General features: G+C 38.1%; 1 protein-coding gene across 5 annotated transcripts in view; it reads right to left on the minus strand.

Moving 5' to 3' along the window:
* LOC113461687 (uncharacterized) overlaps nt 1–15,912 on the minus strand; it is a 66,587-nt gene that overhangs the window by 16,547 nt on the left and 34,128 nt on the right. For 3 of the 5 annotated variants that reach the window (XM_089925679.1, XM_089925680.1, XM_089925681.1), the window contains exons 7-10: nt 13,777–14,032; nt 13,543–13,655; nt 5,835–5,933; nt 5,690–5,737 (exon numbers count right to left, since the gene is read on the minus strand). In XM_089925679.1, the coding sequence (XP_089781805.1) occupies nt 5,690–5,737; nt 5,835–5,933; nt 13,543–13,655; nt 13,777–14,032 (516 nt within the window). The remainder of the gene's footprint in view (nt 1–5,689; nt 5,738–5,834; nt 5,934–13,542; nt 13,656–13,776; nt 14,033–15,912) is intronic. The other 2 variants (XM_089925682.1, XM_039120963.3) reach the window with 2 other exon arrangements.

Consider the following 15,912-nt stretch of genomic DNA (forward strand, 5'->3'; position numbering starts at 1 on the left):
TTCACATATTTTGTAAATTCAACTAAAAAAATGTGTTACCTTCATCACTGCATTTTAATAAATTATTAAAGGTAATTCGAGTTTTACTTATTTATTTACTGATTGAGCTTAATGTATGCAGGTCAAGTCAAGCTTAATGAGGTAAAGCCTAAACTAACACTGCATCATTTCATAATTTTACATCCCCCAGAGTCGACTCCAAGAACTCTTCTCCAGAACCCAGTGCTTCCCATTAATTCCTGACTCTTCACAAGTTCACCTAAATTTCTTCCCACTCGTTCCAACTCTTTTTTCACATGATTCAATTCTCCTATTTTAATCTCAAAAACAATAAAATCCCTTCAATTATTTGTCTCTCAGATCTCAAAGCATACCATCATATTTGCACGAATCCCAAAGCAACCAATTTCCCTCCAAATCTCCGCGTCAACATTTCAATGTCCCAGCCATAATTCCGGATCAACCCCATCCGGATTTTCCACCAAATCCAACTCTCCTTGCTTCAGCGGAACAGGACCACGTCTTCCGCAATCCAAACATCCCTCCTTAGCTTCATCTTCCCGAATCTCCTGTGCTTCCCACGTCCACATTTTCCCAGCATCCTCATCCTCTCCCTCCGAGATCTTCTCAAACGCCTACAGCCGGATCCCAAAGCCTCAGCCGAGATACTCTCAAACATCATCCAAGCTTTATCCGAATCCCCTGTTCCCAGCCGTATGAACCGCATCCTCTTCTTTTGGCTTGATCCCATTTGTCCACGAATGAAGTCTCACACGACATTCCTCTCTGCCGGAAATCTTTTCATCCCGTTTACATGCTGCTCCACGCCCGCAGCTTCATCCTTCCGGATCACTCACCATCCACGGATTTCTCCTGCAGCCAATCCCATGTTTCGGAACCACTTCTTCCCAGCCGAGATATTCTCAACTTCACTCTCCCTTCCGCATTCAAAATCCCAGCAATCTCCTCATCCCAACAGATCAATCCTTCCTCCCAAACCGACCAATCCTTATCCCAACTAGATTCCCAGCTCCACACCACAGCCGAAGGATCCATCCAACCTTCATCCCCTGCTTCGGATAAGTTCCAAACTCCCTCCCATTCGCAGTTGTCCAGCAAATCCATCGCCCATGATGAATCCAACGCGTCCCAGCCGCGTTCAAGATCCTCTCCGCGTTGAAGAAGCGCCGATTTCTTTCGTCGCCCACGGACAGCAACTCACGGATCCGAACCTGCCTTGTAATCTTCTTCCACGCATCTGTTCACAGTATCCCGAGCTTCACGTCCAACTCCAGCAAGATCCCAGCCTTCCTTCCCCACGATTTATCCTCACGCATCTTTCGGCATCTTCTCTCAGCCGTGATCGTCATTCCCCTGCTTCACGCATCTTCTCCTTTGATCAGCATCCCAGCAGCCGGATCCAAGATCCGAACCACAGCAGTCCAGCAAATCAGGCCAAACTTCATCCCAACGGCAAAGGGTTCATCCTTATCCATGATTCGAAATAAGGAAGAGGAAAGAGAGATTGGAGCCTATAAAAGGCCAGGCGTGAAACAGAGGAAGCAACTTGGCTGGGGATCCACTCCTCTTCGGCTCTTCTCAGGTTGAGTTCCCACAAGAATAAAAGGGGAGAGAGAACTTTTGGGTATTATGGGAATAACTCCCCACGGAAAGAACAAAATATATGAGGAAGGGAGTTTGATTTTTATTCAGTTCGTGTTGAGATTAGTCTGAGAGGGAAGACGAAGAAGGGAGGAACCCAGTCATGATGAAGGCCTTCTGCGTCGTTGCTGCTACCTCCCATACCATGGAAGGCTGATCTCTTCACTAGGGCTGGATGCAGCCCTAACAAAGGGATACGGGTTTTATATTTTTGATTTCTATTCTTGGAGTTGTATAAACTTTATTCTGTTCTTAATGAATATTTTATTTCATCCCATATTTAATTTCTGTGATTTTAAGTATGATGTTTATACAACTGTTTTTCATGATCACTAAGTTAATGTAAGATCATCCATGCTTAAGGAAGATGCAGTGTCCTGCCACATTAGTTTAGGGTAGACATTTCATGCTAACTGAAGATGGATGTTCCTAAATTACTTTTGTGAAATTTTATTTGAATGCTTATAGGGCTTGTAGCCAATTTGCATGTTAATCTAAGAACGAATTAAAATATAAATAACCCTTATTCCGATGTTAGTGGTGAATTCTTTGCCCTAGGTTCCCCCAAACTGATATCATTTTAATTGTATTTTCTTTTATTAAATTTCTTAGTTTAATTTTCTTCACAAACTTTTTCTTTTAAATATTTTTTTTTAAGAAAACAACTATACCCCAATCTCTGTGGATCGATACCCGTAATCACTATCCTACTAGATACGTGCTATTGCGTGGTCTTTAAAGTTGACTATCACTATCCACCTGTAGATGGATGTTTTTTGTTTTGTCTTTCATACTACAAATATATTTTCATTGGCCAACTTAATGATTGCCATGGCATTATCTCATTTTGTTTTTGCTCAACTCTTGATGAATGATTGGAAATGGACATAGGTGAAACAGCTCTACAAATATATTATTGAAAAGGCATGCTTCAATCGTCCCATTCGGTTCGGCATATAAAAAATGCATGATCGCCCTCTTCCATCGCCAAGAAGGGGGGGAGAGAGAGAAAGAGGACCAACCATAGTGTCATCCGGTGGAACAAGGGGGAAAGGGAACAAAGAAGAGGATTGCAATCCCGGTCCTCTATTTCGAAACCCTTTTGTCTTTTTAAATTTCGAATTGAAGTTGGCAAACAATCTGCCAACTTCAATTCAAAATTTAAAAATAAAAAAATGGATTTGTAATAGAGGACTGCGATTGCGATCCTCTTGTAGGGCTGCGGCCAATTTCATTCGCCCCTTGTACAGTGTCAAAACCCTAACCAAGCCCCTCCATCCCCGGCCAGTTGAAGACAACGTCGTGCAACCTAGGTAAGTTGCACTCTCTCCCTCTCCCTCTCCCTCTCATCCTCCCTCTCTCTCTTCCTATCTCTCCTCCCTCTCTCTCTTCCTTTCTCTCCTTCTCCCTCTCCCCCTCCCTCTCTAGGTTTCCCTATTTTGGTATGCTCTAGAAAGGCATGATACGGAACCGTATCATGCCAAACCTGTCATCGGCTAGTATGTCTTTCAATACTGGTTCGGCGAACCTTGATTGTCATCTTCCTACTCTTAATGTTGCCCTTTTTTTTTCTACAATACCATCATCACCTCATAATATATGGCATCATAGGTTTGGTCATGTCTATAATTTTAAACCAAGAGTTGGAATATCAAGGTATGGGAGCATGCCCACCTGGGGTGGTACAAGACGCATCATATCGAGGACTGTGCTGACAAATGGTGTTAATGGATTTGCATAGAGAGCCGTCTGCATGTCTTGATCAGCCATTTTTGGACTATTTCAGATTTATACAATTTTTGTGTAAGTTTTGGGGTTCATTACAACATCAAATATCATTGATTTTGATCTCAAAGCCATGCCCTATATATGAATCCAATGATCAAGCAATATTGAATCCTCATTCAACAATTTCCATGTGATTATTACAAGAAAACAAGATTCCACTTGGATTTCTAAAATAAGGGAAAAAAGATGAGAGAATATAAACCTAGCTTGAATAATTTTCAAAAACCAAGCTTTGGTCCTACAAGCCAATCTCCCTAGTTAGTCTTTTCTTCTCCCAACTTCATTTCAAACATTTAATTGTAAAAAGGATTGTTTTAGCCATCCCAAGTAATACGAGGTAGTATGCTTGGTTCAAGACCGGCCAAATGTGTATCATCCTTTAAGTGCCCTCAACCGCTTGATCTAGGGCCGGTTCAAGCAATTAAGGCAATATTTGCCAAAATGATGCCCTCCTTCATTGTCAAGGGGTTGGTACAGACTAAGGAAGACCGAGCTAACCCGAACCATGTAGTTTGAGCCGTACCGAACTAAATAGGTTAAGAAATGGAATAATTCGGACAGTTGGGTCGATACAGCCCTTTACAGCCTCTCGAGCACCTCCTCCAAACCCCCCTCCCCGATGCCCTAGGTCCTCTCTCTCCCTCTCCCCCCAACCCCTCCAAGACACTCCCAGGTCCTCTCTCCCTCTCTGCCTCTCCCATTGTCTTTCTAGCAAATTCTCCCGCCCTTCGTCTCTACGACCCCATTGTCTCCACCCTCCGACCTCTCCCTCGCCTTCCGCGCCACCTCCCCCCACCCCTCTACCTTTGCCTTCGCTATCGAGATGGGGACTAACCTTAGTTCCCAAGTAAGCCCCTCCCCACCTTCCTCCCTCCCTCTCTCTTTCCCTCCTCCATCCTCTCTCTCAACCTCCCTCTCCATCCCTCTTTCTTCCTCCCTCTACTTCTCCCTCTCCCCCACCCTTTCGATATGCCTTGGAATGGTACGGTACTGACTTGTATCGTACCAAACCAGTCGTCGGCTGGTATGATCTCCGATACCAGTTCAGTGAACATTAGTACAAACCATACAAATCAGTATTTCAAACCTCAAGGTATATCATTGCAATACTAATAAAACCTTTAGTTGTGTATCTTCATTTGGTCAAGTGTATTGTTTTAAGGATTATTCCTACTTTTCCCTCAAAATATCCTGTTCATATAAGTGAACTAGCAAGTCAAGCAAGCAAAAATTTTGATGTCTATAGTAATTATAAGGTAATCACCATGCAAGTACAAATGCAAAAGATTCTCACTTAGACTCATTGAAGATTGATTTTCAGAACTTAAAAAGTGTAGGCTAGGGCTAAGCAATAGAGAAAGTCATGCATAAAATTAAGTTGATTTAGAATCAATTTATTTATTGTTTAGGACATATCATTTACATTTGGAATGCTTCACACAATATTCACGTTTAACATACTTCCAATGAACCATATTAGTATCAACTATTACAACCTCTAACAACTGCAAGCTTGGGGCTCATAGTGACATATAGAGTCCAGGCTTTCACAGATCTCAACCCAACCTACTATTACTATTAGTTACTATCAGTTTCTAGCTCAAATAAATTGTGCAAATGAAACAATTAATTTTAAACTAATATAACAATCAAGTTAAAATATCTTCAAAGAAGGACAAGGATTTAAGTGCTAGTGCCAATGGGTATAGTAGCCATGGTCAACAGGGCACATACCACATTGTCAAAAAAAAAATGAAAACACAAAAGAACTTTGTTTAATTAAAAATATTATAAAAGAAGAATCAATGACTGTTGTGTCAACTTGTGCCAGGCAACAACTTTGGCATGGCATAGTTGCTCGCTGACACAAACAAGCACAGGCCATCACTTGCAATCTTGCTTACATAATTTAGTCATTTTTAAAACCATTTATATAAAATCATTTTAAGAAGAATTAATAAGGGCTTACTAATGAAATTAGACCCCATTAAAATAATAATTTCATGGCTACATCTACATTTAAACTTTAAGTTGAAACCATGGTCCAATAAATTAATGATCAAGCACCTATAAGATGCATTTATTACCTGGTTCCTTGCAAATAGACAAAGTTATGACATACAATAGGCAAAGTATCAGATTGTAGTAAATAGTAGTATATTCCAACTATGCAGCAGATAACACTTTAGTAATTAATTTGGAGATACTATTTCTCTGCCAAAAGTAATATAAAGGATACAGCTCTAAGCATTTCACCAATGAGCCAGTCATCAGCCCTCTCTGTATTCTGCACAAAGAAATGAGAAAACACAACACCTACCTATCAATGAGGTCAAGCTTTGTAATAAAGACATTAAAGGAAGGAGCTTTTTAGGCTCACATACAGTTGGATAACACTTCTTAAGAATGTTTCCAGCTCTTGACCTAAGGTACAGCAAAAGGAGGCGTGCCTGCAACCATGCAAGCCCTGATGTTTGTCCTTCCTGAAAATGTCAGAAACGAAGAATTTTACTTGATGATTCCTATTTTCTTGAGATCAAGAGCTTAAAGGTCAAATTTCTCATAATGAAATGTAAAAAAGACCAGAAAATCTTCATCAAGCATTTTCTTTCTCTCCTGTATATGACATAATGACACTACATTAACGCAAAGAAAGTAAAAGATACACAGGACGAGATTAATCCTAAAGACTATATGAAATGCACAATTCCATCTTAGTCCTTGCAATGGTGTTTCCCATTTCATAAAAAAAGCCAATAATAAATGGTTGAAGCCAGGAATCGCCGAACGGATACCAGGACCTGTACCGGTCGGCAGTCGGTACGGTTCAGTACTGAACTGGAACCAGTACGGCTAGGGCGTGTCGGTTCCGTACTGGCACACCATTTTTTTTTTTACTTTTCAAGAATATTTAATTAGTAATCACTCTTTTTGAAGTTTTTCAATGATTTTAAGTATAATTTGATGTTTTCTTAATGTTTTCTTCATATTTTTTGATATTTTTTGATTTTTTAATGTTTCTATGATCCTGGTTTAACGTAATAATGCATTTTATTATTTTAAAATTATACAAATTATAAAATGATTAGTGAGATGTTGTATGCTACAAGAAACAAGTATCCATAGTGCCCACAATCAACCCGGTTCGAAACCGGGTTGACTCGATGCGAATCAACCGGTTTGCACCGAGTCGACATTGAACCGGCCAATTTCGGTCGGTTCCGACCGGTCCCTCTGCGATTCCAGCCCATAGGGGCCAGATGAATTGAAATGGCGAACCATACGGGCTGGAACCGAATTAAAATGGAGAGCCGACCCAATGCGAAACCGGGTCAACTCAGTACTGCCGAACCGGCCGGTTCGGCCTGGTTCCGCAGCCTTTGGTTGAAACTGTTCCAAATCATATTTCAGACCCATCGTAACTTGGTTAAAACAATCTCTCCACACCTAGGGGTAAGGCTGTGCACATCCGACTCTCTCCAGATCTTATAATGATGAGAAACTTGTGCACCGGACACCCTTCTTTACATTTTTATGTTTATATCTATACTAACAGATAAAGCAAGCTCTATGGGGGTATCCATCAGTCATTCAATCGCCTTCACATGATCATTGTTAGTCATTTCATATTCAGCAAAATAATACCATCTGAAGCTTAGTCAAATAACATGGCTGGCCCAAATCGGGATACAAATATATACAAATATAGCACAGTATGATTTCAAAGTCTGGTGGAAGACAAAAATTCAACACATAAGTGTAAATAGATAGAATTCATTCATACCTTTTTTTTTTTGGTACAACAATGGCTCACACGCAACAGGTGTGAGTGCAACCCATAGCCAAAATTAGATTCTCCAATTTAAAATAATATTTTCTACATAAGTAAGTTATTGTTTATAAAATAACATTGGGGGAGGGTTCCAGCACAAGTGTACAACTGAAAGGGGAAAAAGTAACGGTTGTCACACACAAATGCTAACATTAAATACAGTCATTTTGTTCAAAGGAAACAGCTGACATATTACAGTTTTGTGGCTTTCTACATTTGGGTCATGAACATATTACAGCTGACAACTAAAATTATTAAAGTAACCCACTTATGAATTAATTGCTGCCACTGTGGCAAGGAAAGGAAGCATAAACACTCGAGCAATTTTTTTTTTTGAAACAATTCCTTCATTCCTCTGTACTTTGGACCATGAGTTAAAATTTAAAAAAAATCAAAGAGGAGTTCTACATGTCCATTGAGAGAAAAGGGGAACATGGGAGTCAAATTGCAAACAAGTAAGGCAAACAGATTTGATTGTGAGTTTGTGATCTTGTTGCCCATAAGGCTGCCATCATTGCTTGCTACTGGACTGCAAAAATGGGGACCAGGGAGAGTTGATAGGCATTTTCTTCCTTTCTCTTTAGGGTCTGAAAAAAGATGGAAGGCTTTTGGCAGAGGAAGGGAAGGAAGAAGGAAATATGTGATTCAATAAATTAAAGCCCACATTTGTTGCACTTTTAAGCCACAGCTTTGCCGTTCATTCATATAAAACAAGTACTTTCACACACATTCAAAACATATACAAAGTTTATTGTATAATTCAAAAAGAACATCAAAAAAAGAAATGTTCTTTTGTTTGAAAATTCACCAAATTCAGATATAATGTGTACTATATGTATGTTGATTAACTATGCATTTGAAGAAACATGACAAAGAAATAGGGTCAGTACATTATTAAAAAAGTCCAAATAAAAGAGATACCCAATTTCTTCACCATCATCATGGGAGTTGACAAAAAAATAAAAAAAAAATCATGAAAGCAAATCCTTTCAAATTTAAATTCTGATAAACACTGGACCAAGAGGGGCAATCAAGATCTCAAGGAAAAAAATCACTCGCACGAAATCTACTTCTGATTCATCAATGACAACCAACCAATGACCACCAATGCTGTCTTTGGAATAAGAGATGTCTTCCTGGATTTGGAAGAGGCAGTCCTTGAAAAAAACACAGATCATTGGTATCTGGTTAGTGGGCGCCTCTAGAACGATCTTAGTACTCGATATGTCTGATTCCTGAAATGCTTAGGTATGATTAGGCAACACATTAGGTAAACCTCTCATTATTATTTTGGTTGCTGATGTCTTGTTCCATGAGAATATCAAAGCTTATTATGTACTTCATGTAATTTGCTCAACTTTCATGATTAGTATGCTTGCTTTAACATTGGTTGGTATACTAAGAGCACACATGTATTTATGATTGAGCTTGCATGGGAATTGTTAACGAAGAGTGTGTAATAGCTCACTGTTTACACATGAATTGCGAGTTTAGGAGCTCGAACACAAATTTATTTGCAAAAAAAAAGTTCTCAGAATTTTTGCAAAAAAATGTAGATCAAGTAGATTTATGTGACCTTATAGATTTTTTTTGTTTCTTTGTTAAAATAAATATTGTTTTCAATTTAAAATTGTGCAATTCAATGAATCGGACAGTTACACTTGTATATGTCAGAGTGGGTCAATCTGGACCATCCAATTTGTAGTTTTAATTGCAATTGGTGACAATATAGATGGAGAATCATATTTATTAATATGCTCAATTCGGGGTTGTTGATGTGATCTGTGATAAGGTGGAACACAAATCTATATTATGTCCTGGTATAAGGTCTTACTCTAGATAGCATCCAATGAATTAGAGAGAGAGAAGGAGAGCCATTGGATCAAGTCATATGATGGAGCTGTCTAGTTTAGTACTGAACCAGGTATATGACCGACTTAGAGTAAGTCAGTTTAAGATAAGATCAGGTGAATATGTTTTCTCTCTCCTTCTCTCTCTTTCTCGTTCCACCTATTCTATTCACACACATTCTTTTTCTCCTCCCACTGGGAAAGCATGCAACTAGGGTGGACCGGCTAAGTTGAGAGTTGAAAGAGCTTTGAATCTCCATGATGTTCTTCATATATTTATATTACCAAGTGCTAATACAAATCCAAGTATAATGACGCTTCTTAAACTTTCAGATTATCTTGTTTTCTGTTAATTCATCAACAGATCAAAGGTTGTCCTGGGACTCATGGCTAATTGATAAAACACACAGAAGTCATGGCTTTCCTAATAAGAATATGGAGCCATCAAGGCAATGGCATTATAAAGCACCTGATTCATGAATTTGTCAATAGCAGAAGAAATCATGCAGTGCTGCTTCAAACGACTCAATATCATATTCACGGTCATGTAGCCCTATTAATCGATTTAGGGCCACCTTCTGCACCATCTCTTTAAGTTCAAATTTACTACTTTGGTGGAAACAAAATTTTCCAATGTTTTGCTATCAATGATTTCCTTAATGGTCCACTAGCACCCACCATTCTGAAGATATTGGTAAATTTCCAATCTGCATCATCTTTTGCTCTTCAATTGGTTTAGTCATTTTGTCAACAAAAAGCCTTTTCATCCAACCATCCTGTGAATTAGCTTTAACTTTTGAAGAAGGTAGATGGTTCTTGACTTTACACAACTACTAAAATGCATACCACAATTTTACTTCATGATATAGAAATGACAGAAATGGAAGACCTCGCGGGCCTCAATAAAACTGCCAGTCTCTCTTTTGTCCTCCAAGCTTGACTTTTAGACTTGGAACCAAAGTAGGAACTAGAGAAAACTTTTTATCACAAGTTCACAACACATCTTTCCATTAACTTGAACATCCTCATAAAATATGAAATAACAATTTCAAGCTCTGCACTTCTCAAGGACAGATTTTTCAGCTCAACATCCATGATTTAGTAGTGTCTTTGCTTAATAACAAATTTCGTGCAGCAGCATTCTCAATTGGATCTCCCAAGGAAAGCCTAGAACAAGAATAAACTTCAACTGAAAACATTCAATAAGCAACTGCTTCTTGGAGGCAATAGATCAGCCTTAGGTTAAAGAAGATCAATTAAAAATACAAAAAGAAATTGAGGAAGAAGAGAAGAGAGAGAAAAAAATCAGATCCTTTATTTATTTTTCAAAAATATTTTTGTAAAGTAGGTCCTTTTAAAATCCTAAAAATATTCTAAAAGAACTAAATTTAGTCACCGATTTAAGTAATAAAATTTCAGATTTTAAAATCAAACTCGTGACCAAGGTACGCCATCTCGGTACTAGGCCCCGTACTGGTGCCACCTTGTCACTGTGTCGGTACGCCCGGTACGTGGGCCGGTTTGGCGCACCGAGTGTTAGCTACCCTCCATACCGTATACTAGTACTGAATTGGTATAATACGGTAGGTCCCGTATCGTCCGGTTTAGACAGTATGGTATACCATGCTCGTGACTAAACATTAAAAAAAATCATATCACTTGATGCATGTAATACATCAAAGATACATTTCACAGTACACATATAATTTAAACCGAAACTCCTGAATCCCAAGTTGTTGGCCTAACAAGCCAAGGATGTAATTATACTTAAAAACCCAAAACAAATAGAACAAGAACTTGTCCCTTTGAAGCCTGAATCACTCTCTTTTCATTCCATTGGCCCAACCTCCACTTCCATTTCATCACCTTCTTAGGGGAAAAAAATTCTTTCAGATGATTCTCCAATAACATTCAAAGCTTAGTTTTTATTAATTGGAATGACAAAACTCGAAAAGATGTCCTGAATCCTAATCTTTCAAGAAAAAATCAGTGAAGAGCTGAAAAAGAACAAATTTTCTAAACTGACCGACTACGTTAATGCTCTATGTTAAAGGTTATATCCTGATTGCAAGTGAGATGGAAACATGGAACTGCCAAATTAATGGATAATCTTAAGACTTGAGGGAGAACAAAACTGGAAGAAAAAGTAACATCACGGACTGTGCAGTGCTGCATCAGCAAAGCGGAACTAGCCATTCAGTAAATTATTCCACCTCCAAAATAATCATCTACACCTTCTAATCTGACCAAACATGAGCAAATATCAAATGCTTATAATAATGTTAAACTAGCACCCTGCTCCAAATTGGTTGATGAGACATGCAAGAATTCAATGCTGAACCTAAAAGTGCATAAGTATCAGAAAGGATAAGTGCAAGAAACATATTATGATAAAACTATAAATGGAGATACGATAAAACTAAATTTGATAACGATAAACCAAGATCCGCCGAACCAGGCCGAACCACCTAGCTCGGCCCGTTCCGAGCCGACCCGCTGGGGGACCGGGACGGTTCATCTCTTTTTTCCGGAACCGGCTCCAAACTGACCATAACCAGCTCCGAATCAATAAGAACCACTCGAAACGGGCCAGAACCGGTCGTGAACCACCCGAACTTAGTCCAAACCAGCCGGTTCCGTGCGGAACCGGTACAAACCGTCCGGTTCACACTGAGTCAGACCGGTTCCGAACCGCCCCCCTCTCCCTCTCTCTTTCTTTTGTTGTAAAGGCTAATGGGGGAGGCCCGAGAAGTTTCTCAGGCCTTTCCAACCTATCAAATACTCCCTCCTTCTCCAGAGCAAAAAATACGCTGATTCAGTATGATTGAAGGAGGATCCAACCCTAAATAAGGTATGTTTTCCCTCTCCTATCTCATTTCCTCTTTCTTTGGACGCCAAAAAATATCTTGAAATTTGTGAAATAAGGAGAAATCATGCCAAAATTTTTAATTTTAGCTTGATTTTATGATATGTTGTAGATCTATGGATGATCTATACGATGTGCCTCCTAACTATACTAATGATCCGGATATCTACGAAACATAGCCACTCGACAAAATTTTAAATATCAGTATATATGTTATACTTTAAATATATGTAATTGATTGTATTATTTTATATTTTCACCTCACTTGTTGATTTTAGGATATTTCTTGTTGATTCATATAGCATGCAACATCTCACTAATCATTTTATATTTTGTATCACTTTAAAACAACAAGATGCATCATTTAGGTTATACCGGAATCATAAAAACATCAAAAAACATCAAATTATACTTAAAATTATTGAAATAATTAAAAAAATTGATTACCGATTAATCAAACTTGACAAATTAAAAAAAAAGGACATGCCGATTCAGAACCGGCATGCCCAAGCATACCATGTGTCGATACAGTACCAAACCGGTACCAAACCGACTCGCCCACCGACCGGTACGAATTTCGGTACCGGTTCGGAGGACCTTGAGATAAACTCTATAAAAGGTATTCATTTTTCGTATCTTTGTTACCTAAAAAACAAAAAAATGGGAAGCAAATGTTCTATAAACCAAAATTGTTCATCATGATGGTACTTTGATATTAATAAACAATAAAAAACAAGCAAATATTGGCTATGTTGCATGGCTTAGAATTCTAAAGGTGGCATATTTTTATGAGATGAATATGGCAAAGAAGGAGATGATGAGGAGGGTAAAATGGACTAAAGAGGAAAATGATAATTTTAAAAAACACTAACAATCAAAAGCTATATCGAACAGTTTCTAGTATTTTGAGTTTTGAGAGTGTGAAAACCCAAGCTTTACATATCAAGGCATCTTATTTCAAAGCACAGAATATTATCCAATATAGGAGAGTCAAATGCTCAGTAATCCAACAAACAAGCAACCGTTTCGGTTAAAACTACTAATGTTTTTCAAGATATTCTGTACTATTCTAAAGAATCGAGTTGTCAGCTCACTATCATCAAAATATCACTTTGCGGATTGATTAATTGATCACACATGACGCATTGATAGCCAAGAGGCTCCTTTTACATCTTCTTTCCTTCTTCTGACCTTGGGATGTTATTAGCTACATAAGTTAATGATAGATTAATATTTTGCTCAAATTATTTAGATTAATTTGTGACCAAACATGTTGCCATCATGCATTATGTCTATTTATGTTACACTCATCGACACGAGCATGTTTTTTAAATTTACTTAAGATACAAAATTTCAATATTTGTCGCAACACAGCATTCTATAATATGAAAAATATAAGTTTCCCTTTTTTTTTTTTTGTAGCCAGCATCATACGATATATACCATGCTAACTGCTAACCAACATGAGTACGATACTTGATGCATTTAAATAAGTGAAGCAACAATACAAACAGAGAGCTGATATAGAGCCTGAATGCCCTTACTTCTACTAATGGAATAGAGGAATAGCTTGGAACAATTGAACCAGCAGTGTTCAAAAGAACCAAAGACTTTGCAAGAGCCGGCCATAAACCAGCCACAATAGATACAAAATAGCCTGAAAGCAAATGGCGGTAAGGACTAATAAGTTATAATGAAGAACACTGTCAGCATTAAGTTGGGGGAAGATGCTATCTATTCAAAAACAGTTTCATTTATTATCATGAATTAGGAAGTACCACCAATTGAGTTGCCAACAAGGTGGACTGGTTCACCCACAACATCAATGATAAAATCTCTCAATAACTCTGCCCACACAAGTTTGGTGTATATGACATTTGGTTTTTCTGACTTCCCAAAACCTAGAAGTGTGATTGCCCAAACCCGATGTCCACCATCAGCAATGCTGGATAGATTGTCACGGAAATGTTCCAGAAAAGCTCCAAAACCATGAACAAAAAGAACTGCAGGACCTTCATGCCCGACAACTGTATACTGAAAATAAAGCAAGGAGTTTGCATGAAAAATATGATACAAGAAGTAGAACAAAAATGTAAATTGACGTATAAGTGTGTAAGTTTAGTAATCCTTAACAGAAGTTGCTAATCTTCACCACACTTTGCAAAGCATAAGATTTGAAAAAAGAAAAGCAAAAGTTGAAGTCGCTCCTTGGCCATGCAAAGCCAAGGAAGGCAAGTAGCATGACATGGAAGCAAATAGAGACAAATGAACATTTTCTTAAGTTTTTAGAGTCGAGTATTTTTGTAATTTTCTAGATTTGCTGGACATGGACTGTCATAGGGCTCATGTTTTGTGTTTTAGGTTTATTTATATTTTGAGGCTTAATTTATGGTCCTTAGTGGGGTCTAATTAGTCAAAATTATAGATTTGTTATTTGGAATCCAAGTCCTCATAGGAGTAGGAGTATTAGAACTCTATAAATAGGGCTGTAATCTCTTATTATGAAGGAAATCAAAAATTTCAGAGATTTTTCCTAAGCAGTTATGCTTTCTTTTAGAGTTGTGTGATGCAAGTCTAACACTAGGTGTGATACCTATGGAATTCTAGGTGTGATTCCTAGAAAATCTCTCTTTTCTTCTTCTTTTTCTTTAATTATAGCACCCTAAAATCTCAAATTCAGATCTGATTACATCCCGACTAAACACTTGCAAGCAAAAGCAACAAATCCATAGCCACCCATCCATCAACTAGCCTTCAGATTTACAAAACAAACAAATTTTTATTCCCGTTTTTCTTTTCCCAGCCCACGTAAAATCCTCAAAACTTCTTCTTTTTGATCCTATTTTGCACCCAAATCGTTTCCCATACATATACCAACATAAAACCTAGCTTCTTACACAAAGTCCCTACCTTTTTTAGCCCAAAACAACCCATTCCCTGAATTTTCCCTAATCAAGGCTGTCCTACCCCACAATTTCTCGGTTCCATAATGGATTGCAGCCTAATATTAAGCAAGAAATGATTCCCCTAGTGGATAATGTTAGCCAGGCCTCCTATTGGCACTAGAGTTGGAAAAGTACCTTAGACATGTCATTAAGGTGTTTAGCTCGCAAGCCAAGCAGTCCCTTACCTAAAAGAAAGTGATAAACAATTAAGAGCTGGTAATTCTGCTCCCCCACTTTCCAACACAATAGTTTTAACACTAAACAGAAGGGGATGATGAAGTCAAGGATTTCGATCACATGGCATAATTTCTGGGAGTTTCAATGGAGAATATTCAAGCACCAAAACTATCTGATGGGCCAAATTGCTTCGAGCATTGAGTCTGTATTTATTCAGTCTTTAATTAGAGAATCAGCCATTAGGTTACTTGGCCCCTATGTAACAAACACTTTCTAGTTACTCAGTTATCAACTTCTTGACTTGTAAGTGATTTGGTCCCAATGTTATATATTATTTATTGGTTAGTTAATCCTCATATCAGGGTAAGCTATATATATATAGGACATAGGCAAGCTAAAAGAATAGTCCTGAGTCATATTTTATATGTGAGTTTAATTAAGAAAGAGTGTATTCTTTGGCAAGGTTTGGACTCCTACCCCTCTGTTGCTTCCCTCTCTCAAACTCCATCCTACTCCCCCTATACTGCTTTCTTCTCTAATCTCTCTCCTCTCTTTGTTTCCTTGATTTCTTTCACCTCTTAGGCCTATCTACATTATTGCAAGCCATCCCCTTAATTATCCAGCATCAAGTTGGCATTAGAGGTAAATTGCTATATCATGGGGCACAATTTCAATCATGATGATCCAAGCCCTCAACCAATAGCTATCAGCATCGATGGATCCTATCATAGCATCAGAACTCTCTATAAATTTCTTCATATACCGAGTTCATATTTATTTAATTTTTAAGTA

Source organism: Phoenix dactylifera, chromosome 10 (genome assembly GCF_051530095.1).
Source record: "Phoenix dactylifera cultivar Ajwa chromosome 10, Ajwa_hap1_PhDact_Kaust_v1.1, whole genome shotgun sequence".
In the NCBI taxonomy this organism is placed as follows: Eukaryota; Viridiplantae; Streptophyta; class Magnoliopsida; order Arecales; family Arecaceae; genus Phoenix; species Phoenix dactylifera.